We start from the raw sequence: 22043 nt of genomic DNA, 5'->3' as shown, positions 1-22043 counted from the left end.
TCCCTCCCTTATCCTTTCCTTTCCCTTATCTCTTCCTCCAACCACTCTTCTTTTTCTCCTTTTTTCTTCTTCTTCCTTCACACCGCAGCACACACCAACTCTATCGCCCATCGCCGTAGAATGATGCCGCCACTAGGAAGTGCTGTGATGCGGGGGTCCTACGCGATGCTGCAACCATTGACGACGTTACAAGGCAGGACTGCTCGCCGAATATGCTGCAATCGGGAGGCCGAGGAGAGGAGCAGTTCAACATCAACGAGCTCACCGTGCAACGGTGCGGCACTGCAAGTTGGCTAGCGGGCTACAATAGCCAGTGAAGCAGATGGGGCCCACCTGCGTTGCGATGAAGCATTACTGGGAGGGGCATCAGAGTTGTGTTGAAGCGTGGCGGCGCCGACAATGCGGTGTTGCAGGCTAGCCGGTGGGCTGCAGCAGCCGGTGAAGCTGATGGAGCGCGCCAAAGTTGCGATGAAGCATCGGTGGGGCTGCCAGAGTTGCAGTGAAGCGCGCGGGGTTGCAATGAAACATCGTCGGGGCTACAACAAAAAGCCGTCGGAGTTGCAACGAGCCGCCGCCAGAGTTGCAATGAACCACTGTGGGGGCCGGGCGCTGCCATGGGAACTGTTGTTGTTGGTGCTGCCATGGGAGCTGCCCGATCCTGCGGCAGGGAGCGTTTGATCAGACGGCTTAGGCTGACCATAGTGAGGGTAACATAAGTAGTATCATGCACTTAGGACTCTTAAACATGCTTATGTAACAGACAATTAAAAAAAAGATGATTATAGTAACATAGATAGATACCGTAACATAATAAATGTTATGCTATCACTATGTCATGTATGATAATAAATGAGTTCACCTATAATACTAAAATATAATACTATGCACTGTGAATATAGTATTATACACTAGTATCATATGGATGATACTAATATATGATACTCCCCACTATGACCAGCCTTAGGGACGGTTTATTTCGGACTAAAATCATTCTGCTGACTGGTAGCACTGGCCATATAATTATTAGCTTGTTTAATGAAGTCAATAAAAATAGAACGGCTCCGCAACACATTTTCCTTCCATCGCTCGCCGATCCACTCCACGATTCCTTTGCTCCCGTGACTTGCAAAATCCGCCACCAAACACCGAGCCAACAAACCCGAAGACGGAGAGCCCACCTGTCAGTGACCGATACTCCACGAGGGGGCCCCATCGCCCTGCTGCGCACTAACGAAGCACCCAGAAATATCACCGGGCCGGAGAAAACCAATCGAAACGACCCCCGCCGCGACCCCGGGCGCGAGGTCAGTTCACTCGCCATTTCCTTTCCTCCCACCGCCGCACCAGCAGCGCCTCCCTGCCGGCGGCGATGCACCTCTTCTCCGGCGGAGGCGGCCGCACCGGCGCCCTCCTCCCGACCACCTCCAAGCCGAAGGCGCACCACCACCGCACCAAGGTAGCCCCCGCCTCCACCCGCCGCCGCGGCCCCCACCCTGCCTCCGCCTCCTCCTCCTCTTCCTCCCGCCGCGTCCTCCAGCTCGCCGCCGCCTTCTTCTTCTTCCTCTTCCTGTTCGCCTTCCTCCGCCTAGGCTTCCCCTCCTCCCGGTCCGCCGCGTCGTCCCCCGCCCGCCCCCGCGCTCGCCTCACCCGCAGGCCGGCCTTCCGCCGCGACTCCGTGGCGGCCGAGGCCGCCGCGGCCGCCGTCGCCGCCAGGGCCGGCCGCGAGGCGCCCGTCGACATCACCACCAGGGACCTCTACGACCGGATCCAGTTCGAGGACGTGGACGGCGGCGCGTGGAAGCAGGGCTGGGAGGTCACCTACAAGGGCGACGAGTGGGACGCCGAGAAGCTCAAGGTCTTCGTCGCGCCCCACTCCCACAACGACCCCGGCTGGATCCACACCGTCGAGGAGTACTACGACCGCCAGTCGCGCCACATCCTCGACACCATCATCGAATCCCTCTCCAAGGTTCGCCCAGATCTCCGCGCCCATGCGAGATGCGGTTTCATGGCCCGGGCCTGTTTTCTGACGGCCAATTTTGTCCCGTCGTGCAGGATCCCCGCAGGAAATTCATATGGGAGGAGATGTCGTACCTGGAGAGGTGGTGGCGTGACGCCCCGCGGAAGAAGCAGGAGGAGTTTGCCAAGCTCGTGCACAACGGGCAGCTCGAGATTGTCAGTGGCGGCTGGGTCATGAACGATGAGGTGAGATGAGCAAATTCTCGTGGTTTATACAGGGTTTTACGAGTATTAGTATAGCATAGTTTCTGTTTCCATGTAGTATTGTTTATTTCTGTCATGGATGTTGCTATTTGGGGCTAGGCTATGCATGGAATGGGCTTTCATTTCATTTTACCTAACTTGCTCGTTTGATGCTTACCAATCATTTTGGGCATATTATGTTTGATCGCTGTTGTCTATACTAGAGTGCTTGCGTCTACCTGCCCACTTCATGATCTGGAAATTTACAAATTCAATGAGTATGTGTGTGAATGATGTATCCAGGTCATATACTGGTCGGTCTAAGAGTACATGTTCTTGGTGCACATGGAGAGGAGATTCAGCATTTAACAGCATGGCTAAAGGATCACAAACAGCATTCGCATGTTTCATATGTTTGCCTTCAATAGTTTAGTGCTGCTGTGACCATTTTTTGTGTCAGTCAGTCATTGTTTAATAACATAAAACTTCCGAGTGCACATGGAGAGGAGATTCAACATTTAACACCATGGCTAAAGGATCACAAACAGAATTCGCATATGCTTGCCTGCAATAGTTTAGTTCTGCTGCGAGCTCTTTTGTGTCAGTCAGTCATTGTTTAATAACATAAAACTTCTGAGTCGAGCATTGTGAAAACTATGTCTGTTTGTTGTCCCTCGAGAATAATAATCTAAATGGCCGTATTTAGTACTATATAAGTGGAGCATTTGATGATTAATCTGTTACTGGTATTTTGCTGATTTTTATTTATGGATAAACCTTGTAGGCCTGTTACTTATTGGGCTTTGAATTTATTGAATTCTGTGTGTTAGTTCAATCCTGCCTTCAGGCATGACAAGTTTACTCATCAGAACTTTGATTTTGCCACACAATCTATTTCTTTCTAAATATAAGGTACTTATAATTCCGCCATTTCTTAAATGCAGGCAAACTCCCACTATTTTGCCATCATAGAGCAGGCAAGTATACTCAAATCATATTTATATATTTTGCATTATGTTTCAGTTTTCCCTAGTGCTAAATATGCCGTGTTATGACCTTCCATTGTACCTCATGCATGAATTAAGCGTGTTCTTTTCCTACTTGTATATCTCGCCGCACATAAACAATATGAGAAAGAATGAACTGTACATATTGGGAAAACACCTCAGTAGGGACAGTCTTTTATTGAATGCATTTTCATGCTATTTATAACCATGCTGTTTTTGCTCATGCAAAAAATGGACTCAGATATTGCTTTCTGCTATACACTGCAACAAAATGATATTAAAACTACACTCATTAGTTTGGAAATAGACTATGAATCGTCTTCTGTTCCCTATTTACATTTGCATTAAGCTATGATAGTTTTTATTACTCTAAGTACCACATTGTTTCTTTGAACCTTCAAGTCAATCAGCTATTTCTAGCTGAATCAAGCCACATGTTATTTGCACTCAAACATGATGTTTAGAATTTATAAGAGTTGATCTAATCTTTCACCAACCTGCGATGTAGATTAAATAGCTAGTGCCGGTTATTACTATAATATGGGTTGGAATAATTATCTATTGCAATCTAATATGATGATCTTCCTAATTTTCTTTACCTCAGATGATGGAGGGGAACATGTGGCTCAATGATACCATTGGAGTTATTCCCAAGAATTCTTGGTCCATTGACCCATTTGGCTATTCATCTACCATGGCTTATCTACTGAGGAGAATGGGTTTCCATAACATGTTGATCCAGCGAACACACTATGAGCTGAAAAAGGAGCTTGCGAGGAAACAGAATCTTGAATATTTGTGGAGGCAGAACTGGGATATCGAAGAAACGACTGACATATTTGTTCATATGATGCCCTTCTATTCTTATGACATACCACACACCTGTGGACCAGAACCAGCTATCTGCTGTCAGTTTGACTTTGCTCGAATGCGTGGTTTCAGCTATGAGTCTTGCCCATGGAGATATGATCCAGTTGAAACAGATTCAAACAATGTGCAAGAGAGAGCAACGAAACTTCTAGATCAATACAGGAAAAAGTCAACCCTGTACAGAACAAATACACTTCTCATTCCTTTGGGAGATGATTTCCGGTATGTTAATACCGAGGAAGCAGAAGCACAATTTCGCAATTATGAGAAGCTTTTTGATTACATCAATTCTAATCCCCATCTGAATGCTGAAGTCAAATTTGGAACCCTGGAGGATTACTTCTCTACACTGAGAGATGAAGCTGAAAAGATAAACTATACACGCCCTGGTGAAATTGGTTCTGTTGAGCTGCAAGGTTTTCCAACACTTTCAGGGGACTTCTTTACATATGCTGATAGAAATCAGGATTACTGGAGTGGTTACTATGTATCAAGGCCATTCTTCAAAGCAGTTGACCGCGTTCTAGAGCAGACACTCCGTGCCTCAGAGATTCTGAGTTCATTTGTTCTTGGATACTGTCAGAAATTTCAGTGTGCAAAACTTCCCATCAGTTTCTCTCACAAACTAACAGCAGCAAGGAGGAATTTGGCACTTTTTCAGCATCATGATGGGGTAACTGGCACAGCTAAGGATCATGTCGTAGTGGACTATGGGACTCGAATGCACACTTCTTTGCAAGATTTGCAGCTATTTATGTCAAGGGCAGTCGAAGTGCTTTTGGGAGATGTCTATGATAGATCTGATCCTACAATTTTATCACATTTTGAGCCGTTGCAGGAACGATCAAAGTATGATGTTCAACCTGTGCATAGGGTTCTCAACCCTCATGAAGGGAAGACACATTCTGTTGTCTTTTTTAACCCATTAGAGCAAACAAGGGATGAGATTGTTATGATTGTGGTAAGCAATCCTGATGTATCTGTTCTCAATTCAACTGGGTCCTGTTTGAAATGTCAAATTTCCCCTGAGTGGCAGTATGTCAGTGGTGAGAAGATTTCTACTGGCCGGCACCGTCTGTATTGGAGAGCTTCTGTTCCTGCACTGGGTTTGGAGACTTACTATGTGGCCGTGGGCCAGGACTGTGAAAAGGCTACTCCTGCTGTGGTAAAAGCATTCACCGCTTCCCAAGAATTTTCTTGCCCTGAACCATATCATTGTTCAAATCTTGAAGGTAAAACTGTGGAGATGAAGAATTCTTATCATACTCTTTCTTTTGATGTAAGTCATGGCCTCCTCCAGACAGTCACTCGTCACAAACATGGGGAGAAAACTGAGATAGGCGAAGAAATTGCCATGTACAGCAGTCGTGGAAGTGGGGCATACTTGTTCAAACCTATTGGGGAAGCACGGCCAATTGTTAAGGAAGGAGGATATTTCGTCCTAACTGAAGGGCCATTGGTTCAAGAAGCCCATTCCCTTCCAAAGACGGAGTGGGATAAGTCACCTCTCTCACATAGCACACGCATTTATAGTTGCGGGGACACTATACAGGATATGCTGGTTGAGAAGGAATACCATGTTGAACTTGTCGGTCGTGTATTTGATGACAGGGAGCTAATTGTCAGATACAAGACAGATATTGACAACCAGAGAGTGTTCTATTCTGATCTGAATGGCTTTCAGATGAGTCGGAGGCAGACATATGATAAGATCCCCTTGCAGGGCAATTATTACCCAATGCCATCACTTGCCTTCTTACAGGATTCACTTGGCAACCGGTTTTCAGTACACTCCAAGCAATCATTAGGAGCAGCAAGCTTGAAAAAAGGATGGATGGAGATTATGTTGGATCGTAGGCTGGTTCGGGATGATGGCCGTGGTTTGGGGCAGGGGGTAATGGACAACCGGCCCATGAATGTAATCTTCCATCTCCTCATGGAGTCTAATGTGTCTGCTTTGCCTAAATCTCACAATTCAATTACTCTTCAGCCATCACTCCTTTCCCACCGTGTGGGGGCACACCTGAACTACCCAATGCATGCTTTTGTGAGCAAAGAACTTCATGAAAAATCCTTTAAGCTTCCTCAACAGACATTTGCTCCATTGGCTACATCTTTGCCCTGTGATATACATGTTGTCAACTTGAAGGTCCCTCAGCCTCTAAGGTTTGCTCATACCGAAGCAGTTGAGCCAAGATTTGCCATTCTGTTGCAGAGAAGGGGCTGGGATGCATCATACTGCAAAAGGGGTGGGTTACAATGTACAAGTATCGGGGAAGAGACTGTAAATCTATTTGACATGTTCAAAGATCTATCTGTCTTAAATGTGAAGGCAACCTCTCTGAACCTCTTGAATGACGACCCTGAAATGCTAGGGTATCTCGAGCAAATTGGCGATGTAGCTCAGGAGGGTAATGTTCTCATCTCACCAATGGAAATTCAGGCATACAAGTTAGACCTACAGCCACCATCATCACCAGAAGAATAGTATGTCGAAGCAGTACATTTACGCTGCTTTGCCACTAACTGGAGAAGGATCTACTTGGAGTAGTTGGTAGTTGCATCTTGATTATGCTGGAACACCTGCTCTTCCACATGCATATGTGTTCATCTGGTTGACATACAGTGAGGGATTGAAGTTGATCGTCGAGACATTCCTCTGAGCAGCCTGAGAATTGTGGTTCAGTTATTTGACTGCTGCCTTTCATTTAACCTGCAAGGGTGCATATACTTCATTTTCTCCTTGGTGATTATTGCTTAACAAATTGGAAGTTTGAGGCAATTCGGAGCAGGCTATTGGAGTAGCTTCGATGTCTACGTGCTGCCACCTCCACTTTTATCCCAGCTTTTTGCGCTCACAGCTGTGGCATGTTATATCGGCCAATGCTATCATGATAGGAACCTATATGAACACAAGTTTTTGTATATACCCTTTTTGCATCCGAGTTTTGTAGCGACATCACAGAACCTTGTGGACAAGATCTGAGACAGTTTAGGTACATGATTCTTGCTATATGACTGCTTTATGCAAATTCTGCCTGTGCACATTTTCTGAGATGGCTGAAACGCACGCCAGGGGGCTTTGAATTTCGCGTTTGGTACTGAATACTGATACTGGGACGTGGACGGGGGCTTTCATGGTTTTTATTGCTGTACGCTGTTGGTCAGCTCTGTACTTGTTATAGATGTATTTTAGAGTGTAGATTTACTCATTTTGCTTCGTATGTAGTCTGCATTGGAATCTCTAAAAAGACTTATATTTAGGAGCAATATATAATACATACGTGTTTATCTAAAAGGACCTGATTCACCTGATTGTTGCATCCAAAATTACAAGTAAGCGCGATGCAAAATGTAGGCTTGGTTCGTCCGGCAACACGATGTACTCCCTCCATAAAAGAAATATAAGAGTATTTAGATCACTACTCTTATACTTTCTTTATGGAGAGAGTACAGAGTTTCTTGCAATTTTTTGCCACGTAACAGATAAAGGAAAAAAAGGCAGAAGCACAGGCGAAGGACAGGCACTGTTGGATCTTTTGCTTTCATGATCTCAGCGAGAGCATACTCAAGAACATTTGTTCAATGCATCTCGCGAAGATAGGAGCTGCTGTATCCAAACTATGTACATAAACAGTGCAAGATACATGCATAGCTCAAGACCTGCAGGGGCCGTCTCAGGGCCGGAGGTATAATACAAACGGTCCCCACCTCGCAGTGGGGCTGGTGGGGGTCTTCATGCTTTAGAGTCCAGGCTCTGTTCCGCAGAAATCTTAATCGTCGAACCAACTCGCAAAAGAACTCCATAAATTCATGTACAAACTCAGCTTTGAATTCTGGAGAAAACAAGAAAAGGCCTCCTAGAATGTGATGAAGTGACATGTTTCAGATGCTCCCGCCCGCCTCGTAGATGCAGGTGCTTCAGGCTTCAGATGGAGCATCTTTGTTGCGCCTAACGCGTCCTGCATAAAATGGACACGATGGAAATACATCAATTGCCAGGTGGCTGGATAAGAAAGGATAGCGTTATAACGGGAAATTCGATAATAAATGTGGGGCCGGCACGAAAAGGAAGCGTCGTCATAATTGAAAGGGAAATTCTGTGAAGATGCATTGCATGGTGTGGGTATGGTACCATGAATTTGGAAATTCTGTGAAGATGCATTGCATGGTGTGGGTATGGTACCATGAATTTGGAAATTCTGTGAAGATGCATTGCATGGTGTGGGTATGGTACCATGAATTTGACTACTCTGATATGCTATAGTCAGGTTTCAAGGTGTCATCGGCACATCTGGTTGGCCTACCAACCATATCTAATCATGTGGACTTCTTACAAAGAGTGAGGTGAATTCGCGTCGATCGACTTACCTACCTCGACTTGTATTGGGCTGAATTCTGCCTCCTGCCTTCCTGAGCAACCAACGTGCTCCTTACGTATGAGGTGTTTGGCTCTGCTAATGGGTTGGTGACGAACCCACCCTGAACTCCAAACTTCTGCCTCTCCCACTTAGAAGAAGCTCTGCTCTCCTCGGGGTGGTTTGCTAGGTCGGAGACGGGGTACCTTGAAGTGTATCTACCGCCTTCATTTTTTCTCCAGAATTTTGGGCTCGGGATGCAGCAGTTCATGTCAGGTTCGCTGCTTGGCATCCTTCCAGAAGAGGCGGCCAGATCACGCGAGATCTCGTCCAGTGCCATTTCCAGACCGTTCACCCTTGTCTCCAACGAACGTATCCCATTCTGGGAGCTCCCCATGAATTTCTGATGAACAAAGACAAATTAAAGTGTCAGATGTGTTCCTAGTTTGAACTTGAGACTTTGTTTTGGAACTTCAGATCAATAAAATGGCTGCATGCATAATTTTGATGCAGAGGCCGGGGGAAATCCTCCTTTTCAAAAAAAAGGAAAAGAAAAAAGATGTGTTCCTAGTCTCTGATGAGCAACAAGAGAGAAATACTGGATAAGTTTTCAGGAAGCATAGAGTTATGGAAGTATTTCAGAACACAGTTGCAAAATGATGGATATAAATCAGCAGCAAAAGCTACGATATCCGAAGACATGCTACCTCTATACCATGTGACCTGTGAATATAGTTGGTGATTGGAAATGCAGGAACAAAGTACAAAAAAACTATTGGTGGGTTATATGAAAAATAACATAAGACCGTAAGTTTCAACGGCTGCCGATTAAGACATTGTCATATAGCCACTAAATGACATGTACTTCCTCCGTAAACTAATATAAGAGTGTTTAGATCACTAAAGTAGTAATCTAAACGCTCTTATATTAGTTTACAGAGGGAGTACCAGTCTGTCCAGGTTGTCCCCATACCATGCTACTGCTCATCTTGATGTACCACTGGATTAGTGCCATCAAGACACATTGAATGGATGCATGATTCGTACCAATAATCATTGGTCAATGCTACATACTGAGACCAAATGTCGGTCCCGCTCAACATCCACAATGTTTTCTGAAGACTTGGGGGAATGCATGAGGTCGCCCCAGTGTTTACCGTTACCGTCAAATGTGTCTTGAGTTTGATGTGAGCTTCAAATTCAAACCTCCATCCAATTCTCTATTAACTGTGATGCCCCTGCACAACTATTGATGAAATTCGGTGGGCTGAGATAGTACATGTAACTACATTTACATTTATTTCTTTTATTTTCTTTATTAAGTTGGGCCTTATTTTCGAGTTTATCCCATGTCAGACACTGGAGATGTATCAACCTACCCCAGTAGGGAAGCACTTGCAAAAATCCAAATGAATAAGAGTTTCATCGGGTTCTAAAGAGATGACACAGAATATAACAAGAGAAATTTACCTGGAGAAGGTCGAGCAAGTTTGTCTGCTGATTCTCTATCTGAACCAGCTGCATCCTGATCTTGGACAGGTCTTCATCTTTGTGAACCAACTGAAGCTCCTCGGAGGAGTGGTCCGACTGAACCTCCTCCGGCCCATCATCCTCAACCTCGGTGCTCTCTTCCGAGTCACCATCCTCGTTGTTGTATGGAACAACTCTAGACCCTGACTTGCGCCCGACTAACTTATTGTACCCTTTTTCACCACTCTTCTGGAACAGCATCTTCCGTGCTTCAAGCCTTGCTCTAACATTGCCCTCTTTCAGAAGCTTCTCCCCAGTCACCGTCTTGATCGGGGTGGCATCTGCTGCACCGGTAACGTCGACCTTGTAGTCATATTTCTTGGCTTGGTCCACATCGCCGCCGCGTGAAGGCGGCGAACTCTTCTTGCTTCTGATGGAAGGACTGGTCCTTCGGTTACTGACTGACGGCGGTGACCTGCTTGCCGGCAGCATGTTCCTCTTTGTAACTGACTGGACGGAATTGGAGCCTAAGTTATCAGCAGGGTATCGACCATCACTTGCACTATCTGTTTGATTACAAAACAAAACAGTGTCAGAACTCATATGCCAGGAAAACCCAATTGGAGTATGCATATGTAATAGTACTACAATGCGTATATATATTTAAATGGAACATTTTTGAATTTCCTTTTGTCATATAGTACCAGGAAAGAACTGTTCTCCTGCCTAGTGTCTCACCAGAACCCACTCCACTTGTGTCTTTTATTACCAGACAAGTTCATATTGATATACTACTAGTCCAAAATCCAAACAATAGAGAACAATTTACTCAAAATTTTGAAAAGGACACTGGTGGCTACACTGCAGGCCAAGAAACGGCACATCACCTGCGAGAGAAGGAGATCTGGTCTGGGCCGGCGACGCGGCGGAGGAGCACACATCCTCCTCCGCGTCCGGGATCTCCCTCCACGCCTCAATCATCCGGTTCATGGACTCCCGCACAATCTTCACCTGCATTGCCAAGAAAAGCCTAGAAATGTCAGCAAGGAAGAAGCAGATCCACGAGCAGAAGATCTCGACGATGGTGGACAAGGGGCCGACCTTGTCGAATCTCTTGGCCTCGAAGACGGCAATGCAGGAGGGTTTGTGGGCGGCAAGGTCGTCGCCGTGCTCCAGGGCCAGCAGCGCCAGCGCCTCGGCGGCGGCCTTCCTGGCGGCCCAGTCGTCCCCGGCGAGCGCGTCGCGAAGGCACGGCACCGCGGTGGCGGCGCCCTCGCCGTCGGTGGCCGCCGAGGCGGCGCCGATGAGGGAGATGAGCGCGGGCTTGGCCTTGAAGGCGGTGCTGCGGAGGAGCTTGAGGAGGCGCGGGAGGAGCGCGAGGAGGTAGTCGGCGAGGTCGGCGTTGGGGGCGGAGGCCTCGACGGCGGCCGCCGCCGCGAGCGCGGCGGCGAGCTGCGCGCACTGGTCCTGCTCGTGGAGCACGGCGTCGGCGAGCGGGCCGAGCGCCGCGGGGGGCGCGGCAGCCCCGGCGATGGCGCGCGCGGCGTCGACGAGCGCGGCGCGCACGGAGGAGTCCGGGTCGCGCACCCGGCGCAGCGCGGCGGCGACGAGCCTGGGCACGAGCGGCGCGACGGCGTCGCGCGGGTGCGCGGCGACGAGGAGCGCGAGCAGGCGCAGCGAGTGGCGCCGCAGCGGCGCCTTGTCGGTGGCCCGCGTGTCGGAGACGGCGGCGAGGAAGAGCGGGAGCTCGTCGGCGTCGAGCCCGCGCGCGATCGCGTCGAGCTCGTTGGCGGCCATGGCCTCCGTGTCCCGGTCGGACAGGCGGTGCAGGCAGCGGTTCACCCGCTGCTTCATTGGCTCGCCCCCGGCCCTCGGCGCCGGCCCCATGACTCGCGGCCTCGCCCGCCTACTGTAGCCGAGCCTCGCGTCCGCGCCTCACGAGGAGGAGATGGGAGGATGAGCGGCGGGTGGGTGGGAGCCGAGCCGGTGGACTCGACGGAGACGGGGGGGCGGAGGGTGGTGGCGGCGAGGGGTTGGGAGGGGAGAGATGGCGTCGCGGGTACTAATAGCGCGGAGGTGGCGGGTGAGAAAAAGGGAGGACGAGAGGGTGGAGAGATCTTGGTGTGGACTGCGCATTCATTTATGTCTTCTTTGGGCTTTTTTTCCTTTCTTTTATTTTTTGATTTGAAAAAATGGCGATGGGTTTTTGTATTTTCTCGGCTCTGGATGGAGTAGCCAAGGTTTGGTTGGTGTCTGGTGTAGTGGTGTTGCCAGGTCTGTGAGATCAGCTCATGTAGGAGACCACTTATTTCGTTTCAAGACGTTCTTGAAAAAAAAAAACACACACATACTCAACGTCTTACATTTGTTTATGAAACAATGACCTAAAATGTTTTACATTTTGTTTACGTATTATTGATGCAATACTTGTTATCTAAAACCAGTGAGCCGAGGAATACCACTTGGGAGTAATGGTAGAACATATCGGCAAATTGACGCAATGACATGAGGTTGCCCCTGGTGTGTTCTGTTCCTACCCGCCCGACTCCCGAAGCCTCCATGCTAAGCCTGTATCCGATGTATTCCTCTACGCCTTTGAGTCTCCTTTCTTCATCCGATTCCCTCCCTGACAATGTGTACCTCGCTCTTTCCTTCACAACACTCTACCTCTAGGCCAAAGTATACGCAGAATTTGTTGTGACAGCTACCGGTACTTGATCGTGCACTTACACCACTAGCCAATACACGATTTTAGTTTTTTTTACTGCTAGTAAGTACGTGATAACTTTTCCTACTCTCTCTGTAAACAGTAAACTGTCATAAGACGTCTTAGTTATGTAACAGTAAGAAATTACCATTTAAGTAAGAAAAGAGAAAGTTACGTTGCTAGTACGTCTATCTCATCACCGACCACGATTCCTCGGCACCCTAATATCCATCCGACCACCTGTCAAACAGTCTGTTAATCACTAGCTAAGCTGTCAGTACTAACAGCTTGGGAGTAGTAGTGGTCAAAAAACGCTACAATAGTACAGTTAAATAAAATATTTCACCGCCCATCGAGCAGTGTTCTTCGATAGTAGTACTAGTGTTAAACCCCATGTACATGACGCGGCTGACGTAGCCTCCGCGCATCGAGATCCAGGAGCTGAGCATGTGACGATCAATTCTATCTTTATCCGCAACCCATAGTAAATCTTGTCCCTAAGCCGCTGCCCCCTTCCGGTCAGCCAATCTCTACACCCTCTGGTTGCTTAAACTTATCTTCAGAATCACAGCTAATGAAAACGCACACATCGGCCAATGGGAGAGCAGCGAGCGGCTCCTCCAAATCTCACAGTCCCACACCACAGTGTCAATTCAGGAGCAGCCAGCCAGGGTGAAGTGAACACCATGTGTGCTCGGCAGATGCGCACATGAGCCGCCATGTGACCGCCTCTTGGGCCGATCGATCTGTAATCTGTAATCTGCATCTGTTTGTCTGTTTATTACTCCTGCCCGCTGGACCTGGTTCTGGCTGGTGGATTTTTGTTGCTTCCACCAGAAAAAACGAACTACCGCTGCTGCCAAGCCCGGGGGAAAACTGCGTGGGTGACATGTCGGCCTGCATCACCATCGCCCGGTCGCCGGTGAATCTTCTCTCGGTTCTGCACAAAGGGATTTTGTAATGGGGTTCTGCAAGCACAAGAATTGTTTAGCGAGTCTGCTTGGAAATGTTTTTAGTATGGTGTGCTGTCAGTGCCCGGGCACAGTGCAATACTAGCTGCTCCCAGATCATTTTCTTTTATTCCCAGTTGTGTGGGTGTATGTCATGTCGACGTCCTGGAGAGCTTCCAGGCCACGGGCACCACGCGAGTTGTGACGCAGTAATTTTACAGGGACCGAGTAGTAGGCCACATGGCTGATAAAAAGAACCATATTGCTAACAGTTTGCCGTACAGAGCAGGCGGGGGATTAGACTAGTGGTTTGGAGGGGCGCATGTGTTGCTTAAACTAATCAGCTAATCATCAAAAATAGAGCCGGCGACTTCATGATGCCTACTTTGTAGCTAGAGACTAGAGAGAGCAGCATCGTCGAAAAACCCCGTGGGCCTGGCGGGAAACAAAAAATATGGGAAGAATACGCGGGAAATGACAACTACTTTGGAGCTACAGCATCCCCCTACCAAATGATGATTGATCTAGACATCGCAACACGCACGAGAATAATGGTAGCTCTTGCAACACATTTGTCATGCTAGCAGTGAGTAGTATTCTCCGAGAATCATGTCTGTTCGTTAGCACTTAGCACTAGGGTTAGGGTTAATTGGCAATGACACTTTGCATGTGTTGGCTACGCCATCCTACGACACGGCGAAATGCGGCCATCTTACAATGCTCGATCTCGACTGGATCGTAATCCGTAAAGTCACTGGCATCTTTTCTTCGGACATCTCTAAAGGCATGTACAATGGTGGCACATGGATACATATGCCCCATGACAAAAAATAATTTGAAGCATCTACATTAATTTTTCCTTTTCAATGCAAGCTATCACTAGTGGGCCTTATTAAGAAATAAAAAAATAAAGACTTTAGTACACATGCATCTCTACTTTTCACTCCAACCTTTTCAGCTTTTGTCATTGGACCGCGCTTTTTCTCTTCAAGCACCCGCCTCCTGGAGAGGATCCTTCTCTATCCGAACCTACTTTACGTCATATACGATCCTACATGGCACGCGAGGCATTACATTGAGGCTATGATTGTACATGCCCTAATAGTTCAAGTTGGAAAGAAAAGGTGTGTGCTTAAACATCGAAGCTGCATTGGAGACTTGACGGCGCCATTTTGACAGGCTTACCATGTTTGCTTGGACGTTGTCACGTCACTGTATTTTGGTACTGCATCTTCTTTTAATAATGTAAGAACTGGGTTGGAAAGGGGCCAAATATCCACACACGCAAAACTTTCTTTTTTCGTTTATTGAGAATAGACAGGAAATGAAATAGGTGGGGTGAGGTCTTATCAGATAATGAATTAGGGAAGATGGGCGATGTTGACCAGAAAATAGGTGCAAAATACGTTTCGGCGAGAACGATTTGGCACCTCAACACCTGCTACGTGAAGCTACGATCCAATTCCGACCCAGTCCGAATCATGCTGTTTTTCAATTTCAATCACGCAATGCTGTCCCAAATCAAATTAATTAGTCCAGTTATTCTTTTGCCGACGGTTTAGCTAGAACCTCTTCGAACACCTAGATGGAATTATATGCAATGCACCCAATTCAATGCGCTCTCTTTTTATTCCAAAAGGACACACATTCATTATAATTTTTAAAATTGATAGGAAGTATGCACTCCAAAGCGTAATAAAAATTACGTCGAGGTATCTTGATCAGCGAACGATCAATGTTGCCGCCAGAAAGAGCCGCCAATGCGCTGTTGTGCTGCTCTCATACTAAGAGCCGCCAATGCGCTGTTGTGCTGCTCTCATACTAAAGCCGACCAAACCTTATGAATAATAATCAGAAAGTCTTCATGCATGTGCCTATAAGGACCAGCATCATATAGCCGTAGTCATCATTATGAACTTTAATCAATCTGAAGTGTTTGCCACAAGATCTCATGGTCGCACATGTACGAGAGAGACCCCAACTTCACCGTCTTCATGGAATTGCGGCAAAGACCAAACATAAATTACAATCCGGAGTAGAGACATCCAGATTCTCCTCCCAACCATCAGCCGTCAAAACAACATGCCGAGGGCGCTGGGGATGAATCCAGGGCCTGCCTAGTGGAACTCCGGAGGACGAGAAGTCGAGGACTTTACCTAGCCGCCTACGCGTGAGTGGAAAGAAAATATATACACTTAGAGCATCTACAGTCGGACTCAGCAAATCCGGCCCCTCAAACGCCCGCGGACGCGCCCGACACTGACCGGGCACTCCATATATCTGCATCTCCACACCCACTTATCTCATATTTCGTCTTCTATATTCATACTAAACCATGCAATGTTGATAAAAACTACGTAGGCCATGAGCGGACATACAAATGCACAATCGATTCATCAAAAGATCACAGCCGGATCATTGAAAGATAGCCAAAGTTCACATAATACACATAATATGGCAGATAAGTTCAAACTACAACTAAAAACTTGAAACAAAGACAGATCTTCACCACTTCCTCGCCGGCCCTTTGCCTTTCCAATCGCCGGCGCAACTATAGGAGTCTGCGGCAGGAGGTGGGTCAATGTCGGAGCCGTCGGACCCATCAGAGGAGGAGAAATTGGAGATGGCGATGAAGCCTTGCAAGCACTGGATGACGCGGTGTTGCTTGCGCTTGAGCTTGTCCACCCTCGCCTCCCGCTCGGATTGCTCAATGCCGAGCCGGAGCTGCTTGGCGTTGAGCGTCCGGAGCCGTCGGGCCTCCGTCTCCGCCTCAGTCTGTGACCAACATCACGCCTACTCGAAGAGACGGTCCTCCTCGTCGGGCACCCGACGCCGGCGGGCGGACTGTGTAGACCCATCGGACCCACCTGCCATCTCCATTGTCCTCTGCCTCTCGCGGTGGGCAGCTCGTGCCTCCAACTCCGGAGTCCGCATCCGCGGCGTCAGCTGACCGAGTGATAACCCACAAGTATAGGGGATCGCAACAGTTTTTTAGGGTAGAGTATTCAACCCAAATTTATTGATTCGACACAAGAGAGGCCAAAGAATATTCGCAAGTATTAGTAGTTGACTTGTCAATTCAACCACACCTGAAAGACTTAATATCTGCATCAAAATATTTAGTAGCAAAGTAGTATGATAGTAATGGTAACAATAACAATAGTAACAACAATAGTTCTATAGTTATTATAACAATAGCAACGACAAAAGTAACTTAGCAAAGATCAATATGTGAAAAGCTCGTAGGCATTGGATCAATGATGGATAATTTTGTTGGACAATATTCATCATGTAGCAGTTATAACCTAGGGCGACACGGAACTGGCTCCAATTCATCAATGTAATGTAGGCATGTATTCCGTATGTAGTCAGACGTGCTTATGTAAAAGAACTTGCATGCCATCTTTTGTCCTACCCTCCCGTGGCAGCGGGGTCCATAACAAAACTAAGGAATATTAAGACCTCATTTTAATAGAGAACCAGAACAAAGCATTAACCCTTAGTGAATACATGAACTCCTCAAACTACGGTAATCACCGGAAAGAATCCCAATTATTGTCACCTTGGGGTATGCGGATCATAACTCGTAATAGGTGCGTATAATTTGCAAGATATGATCAAGAACACAAATATGTTCATGAAAACATAATAGGTTCAAATATATTCTGGAGTCCGTTCGGGGCTCTGGAGGGTGGAATCTGTCGCCGTCGTCATCATCAACCTTCCTCCATCACCAATTTGATGATGCTCACCGCCGGGAGTGAGTAATTCCTTCATAGGCTTGCTGGACGGTGATGACTTGGATGAGATTTATCATGTAATTGAGTTAATTTTGTTAGGGCTTGATCCCTAGTATCCACTATGTTCTGAGGTTGAAGAACAGGAGGCGGCGGCGGCTTCGTATCGTAAAATGTGATGAATCATTCTCTTTGATTTATTTCTTGGCGAATAGGTATATATGGAGTCGGAGTTAGGGTTGCCTAAGGTCTAGGGGGCCCACAAGCTCGCTAGGCATGCCATAGGGGTGGGTGTGCCCTCTGAGCTTGTGGCTCCTGGGTGTACCCCTTGGGTATATTTTCCCACCAGTATTTTTTTATATATTCCACAAAAATTCTCCATAAATTTTCAGATCAATCCAAGAACTTTGATTTCTGCTAAAAAACAACACCATGGCAATTCTGCTGAAAACATCATCAGTTTGGATTAGTTTCATTCAAATCATGCAAATTAGAGTCCAAAACAAGAGAAAAAGTGATGTAGGGTGGAAACCTAGATGCCCGATCTTTCACGAAAGGAGCGGATCCCAATGAGAAAACACGAGAGAATCACTGAAACTAACAAGATTCGATTACACATGTGCTAGATCCTCGAAACACAAAGAGTGATACATGATTCAAAGTCAACAAAGGACGATACAAAAGGTCTTCTCCGTGAGGAGGTCTTGAAGGGTCTTCCCGTGATGGGGTCTTGAATCCGCTTGGGGGATCTTCTCCGAAGAGGTTGTGAGCTCCGAGGAGAAGTAACCAAGTGGATGAGCAAAGCTCTATCTCAAATATGAGCTATCACAATGCTAACCCTAGAACGAGGGCGGAGGAGGAGTATATATAGTCTAGGAGGGCGAAGGGCTACACGAGCCTCGTCCCTTTACACTATGCGCAGACAGGGAAGGCCTTACATCCGGGCGTCGGGCCGGATGTCCGGGCTCTCACGAGGTGCCGGATGTCCGGGCTGTCGGGCCGGATATCCGAGCTGGCCTGGCGCCATCTTGGAGCTCTCTGGATAGAATGGTCCGGACGTCCGGGCGTCGGCTGGATGTCCGGGACGTCGTGAGTGGCCGGGTGTCCGGGGTCGTGGCCGTTTGTCCGGTCTAGTGGGGCAAGCTTCTGTACTCCCTAGATGACTTGTTCAGATGTCCGGGCTGGGGGCCGGATTTCCGGGGCGACGGGCTGGATGTCTGGGCTGGCTGCCGGATGTCCGGGCCCTGTAGACTTGGCTGCTGGGCCTTGGCTGCGGGCGAAACTTCCAGGGGCCGGATGTCCGGGGCCATGGCCAGATGTCCGGGTCCTGGGAGCTGTTCTTGTCTCCTTCCGTAGGTTCTCTTCATCCGTGGACTTGGGAGCTTGACCATCTTCATGTGCATCCTCGGGAGGGTTCTCTCGGTACCTAACCATGCACAACATTCCGGACTTAGGTAGTAGCCATGTCTCAAGTGTATCATATGAGATATCACTAAGGAAGGAAGTCACCTCGGTCTCGAGAGCTCTAGCTCGTGCTCGTGTCATAGGTCCTGTTGGCACTTGGTGATACGATGATAGGTCCATGGGGATGACTGTAGGATGCTCTGCATCATCTCCTCTCCCTTGGGAAACATCCGACCTCGGAAATCCTCATCACCATGGTACGGGGAGAGATCTTTGATGTTGAAGATGTCTCTCACAGAGTACTTGTCGCGTGGGATGTCGATCTTGTAGGCGTTTTTGTTGTAGCGTTCAAGCACCTTGAAGGGTCCATCGGCTCGTGGTAGAAGTTTGGACTTGCATTCGTTGGGGAAGCGCTCCTTGTGAAGGTGTAGCCACACAAGATCTCCAATGTTGAATATCATGGGTTGCTTGTTGATGTTGAGCTTGGTCGCGAGTCGTTGTACTTGGCGCTCGATGGTGTGCGTTGTATCTTCATGCATCTTCTTAAGGTATTGCACGCGTGCACTCGCGTCCATGTTGATGCGCTCTTGTAGTGGTAGAGGAATAATGTCCAATGGGGTCAACGGGTTGAAACCATAGACGACCTTGAAGGGGGACTTGCTGGTAGTCGAATGTCTTGCATGGTTGTAGGCATACTCGGCGATGGGTAGGCTCTCCTCCCACTCCTTGATGTTCCTCTAGATCAACACGCGTAGTAGAGTGGAGAGTGTTCGGTCCGTCACCTCCATTTGGCCGTCGGTTAGGATGGCATGCCAAAGAGAACAAGAGCTTGATTCCGAGCTTGGCTCATAGAGTCTTCCAAAAGTAACTCAAGAACTTGACGTCACGGTCCTAGACAATCATCTTTGGCACTCCATGTAGGCGCAAGATTTCCCTACAAAAGATATTTGCAATATGTGAAGCATCATCTATCTTGTTGCATGGGATAAAATGAGCCATCTTAGAGAATCGGTCCACAACAACAAACACGGAATCCTTTCCATTTTGATTCTAGGCAAACCAAGTACAAAGTCCATGCAAATGTCTTCCCAAGGTTGATAAGGAATAGGAAGGGGCATGTAAATACCATGGGATTGAGCTTTTGACTTAGCTTTGCGACATGTAGAGCATCGGTTGGTGAAGCGTGAGACGTCGTGGAACATCTTGGGCTAAAAATAGTTCTTGGAGAGCGTAGCGAATGTCTTGTCGCGTCCAAAGTGTCCCATGAGTCCGCCTCCATGAGCCTCTTGCAAAAGGAACAAACAAAGAGAAGACGTGAGAATGCAAAGTTTGTTAGCTCTCATAAGATAATCATCCTTGATGTAATAGCGTTCCCAAGATGTATGCGTCAAACACTTGGCATACGAAATTGCAAAAGTAGGATCATGCGCATACAAGTTTTTGATGTGCTCGAAGCCAATGACATTAAATTCAAGTTTAGTGACAAGCATGCATATGCGGGAAAGAGCATCCGCCACTACATTTTCCTTACCTTTGATGTACTTGATGACATAATGAAATGACTCTATGAATTCACTCCGTTTGGCATGACGTTTGTTCAACTCAGTTTGACCCTTTAAGTACTTAAGCGTTTCATGATCGGTATGAATGATAAATTCATGGGGGCGAAGATAATGTTCACATTCGCCCAAAACTCGCACTAAAGCATATAGCTCTTTGTCATAGATGGGATAATTGAGGTGCGCTCCGGAAAATTTCTCACTGAAGTATGCTATGGGGCACTTTTCTTGCGTTAACACACCTCCTATGCCATTACCACTAGCATCACAATGAATCTCAAAAGGTTTCAAAGTTGGGTAATGCAAGCACGGGGGCATGAGTAAGAAAATTCTTAAGCTCATTAAATGCGGTATCTTGGGATGGTCCCAAACAAATGGCGCATTTTTCTTACTCAAAGAATGTAAAGTTGAAGCAATGGTGCTAAAATCCTTCACAAAGTGACGATAGAAACCAGCTAAACCAAGAAAACTACACACTTATTGCAAGTTGGTTAGCTGGGGCCAAGTTTTAGTAGCATTGATCTTAGATTCATCTACATGAACACCCTTAGAAGACACAACGAAACCCAAGTAAACAAGCTTATCGACACCAAAAAGGCATTTTTCCATATTAGCATAAGGGCGCTCTTTCCTAAGGGTTTGCAACATGGTTCTAAGATGGGTGACATGATCTTTGAGGGATTTGCTAAAGACAAGAATATCATCAAAATAGACCATAATAAATACACCAATATAGGGACGAAGAAGAAAGTGCATGACTCTCATGAAAGTATCGGGTGCTTGCGATAAACCCATTGGCATAACTAGCCAGCCATATAAGCCAAATTTGGTTTTAAATGCGGTTTCCATTCATCACCTTCTTGGATGTGTATTTGATAGTAGCCACTCTTAAGATCAATCTTAGAGAAAATGGCTGCTCTGCTAAGCTCATCAAGCATATCATCTAGGCGTGGAATAGGGTATCGATATCTAATATGATAGCATTGATGGGACTACAATCGGAAACCATGCGATAAGTACCATCTTTCTTTGGGACAAGAATGACCGGAACGACACAAGGGCTCAAGCTTTCATGTACTTGACCGTTGTCGATGTGTTATTGTACATCCGTTGGATCTCCTTAGTTTCCTCGGGGTTGTCGCGGTAGGGAGCCTTGTTAGAGGTATGGAACAAGGACATAGTGCATAACACTTGATGGGTTCTCACACACTTCTCTAATCTCACTTTTGGTGGCAAATATGACTAAGTTTTTCTTGTCGCTCATCATGGAGGCACTCGATTTTGGCTTGTGGCGCTCACTCTTTTTTGGGTGGGTCACTCTCTCACTCTTTTCTCCATGATGGGTGGCTTGCTTATCGACGATCACTTGACTTGGAGACATAGGTCGTAGCACATACTCCTTCCCTTTCATCTTGATTCTATAGTGATTGGTACGCCCTAGTGGATGTCGCCTCAGTGAAATTGCCATGGTCGACCAAGAAGGAGGTGGCAAACAGACACCGGGACGACATCACACTCCAAAGTGTCTTCATATGGTCTGATTTTGAAGGAGACTTTGACCGTATGCTCAATTTGAATGGTGCCAGAATCGCTTAGACATTGGACCTTGTAGGGGTGCGGGTGCTTCATCCTGACCAATTGGATCTTGGAGCATAGTTCTTCACTTGCGAAGTTGTGACAACTCCTTCCATCGATGATGACCTTGACAGACCTTCCATTGATGCCGACCTTGGTGTGGAAGATGTGGCATCTATGTGTTGGGGAACGTAGTAATTTCAA

At 47.2% G+C, this 22043-nt stretch overlaps 2 protein-coding genes across 3 annotated transcripts; one reads left to right on the top strand and one right to left on the bottom strand.

Annotated features, from left to right (window-relative positions):
- Positions 1-1283: 1283 nt before the first annotated feature.
- On the top strand, positions 1284-7166 carry LOC119336349 (alpha-mannosidase 2-like). Its single transcript, XM_037608352.1, has 4 exons — positions 1284-1969; positions 2056-2205; positions 3147-3179; positions 3814-7166. The coding sequence occupies exons 1-4, from the start codon at positions 1370-1372 to the stop codon at positions 6565-6567; spliced, it is 3537 nt and encodes a 1178-aa protein (XP_037464249.1). The 5' UTR covers positions 1284-1369; the 3' UTR covers positions 6568-7166.
- Positions 7167-7591: 425 nt separating this feature from the next.
- On the bottom strand, positions 7592-11985 carry LOC119336350 (TORTIFOLIA1-like protein 5). Of its 2 annotated transcripts, none has more exons than XM_037608353.1 (5): positions 11009-11985; positions 10795-10918; positions 9908-10473; positions 8455-8840; positions 7592-8041 (listed from the first exon to the last, which is right to left on the bottom strand). In XM_037608353.1, the coding sequence occupies exons 1-5, from the start codon at positions 11792-11794 to the stop codon at positions 8032-8034; spliced, it is 1872 nt and encodes a 623-aa protein (XP_037464250.1). In that variant the 5' UTR covers positions 11795-11985; the 3' UTR covers positions 7592-8031. The 2 variants fall into 2 exon arrangements, with proteins under 2 accessions (XP_037464250.1, XP_037464251.1); XM_037608354.1 differs by having other exon boundaries at positions 8451-8840; positions 11009-11984.
- Positions 11986-22043: the final 10058 nt, after the last annotated feature.

Source organism: Triticum dicoccoides, chromosome 7B, assembly GCF_002162155.2.
Source record: "Triticum dicoccoides isolate Atlit2015 ecotype Zavitan chromosome 7B, WEW_v2.0, whole genome shotgun sequence".
In the NCBI taxonomy this organism is placed as follows: domain Eukaryota; kingdom Viridiplantae; phylum Streptophyta; class Magnoliopsida; order Poales; family Poaceae; genus Triticum; species Triticum dicoccoides.
This window is presented reverse-complemented; position numbering and strand designations above follow the sequence as displayed.

Coding starts and splice junctions, on each gene's coding strand:
- LOC119336349 (XM_037608352.1), top strand. CDS start 1,370: ATGCACCTCTTCTCCGGCGGAGGCGGCCGCACCGGCGCCCTCCTCCCG. Junction 2,206..3,146: donor GCTGGGTCATGAACGATGAG/GTGAGATGAGCA, acceptor TCTTAAATGCAG/GCAAACTCCCACTATTTTGC. Junction 3,180..3,813: donor ATTTTGCCATCATAGAGCAG/GCAAGTATACTC, acceptor TCTTTACCTCAG/ATGATGGAGGGGAACATGTG.
- LOC119336350 (XM_037608353.1), bottom strand. CDS start 11,794: ATGGGGCCGGCGCCGAGGGCCGGGGGCGAGCCAATGAAGCAGCGGGTG. Junction 10,919..11,008: donor AGGCCAAGAGATTCGACAAG/GTCGGCCCCTTG, acceptor TTGGCAATGCAG/GTGAAGATTGTGCGGGAGTC. Junction 10,474..10,794: donor CAGATCTCCTTCTCTCGCAG/GTGATGTGCCGT, acceptor GTAATCAAACAG/ATAGTGCAAGTGATGGTCGA.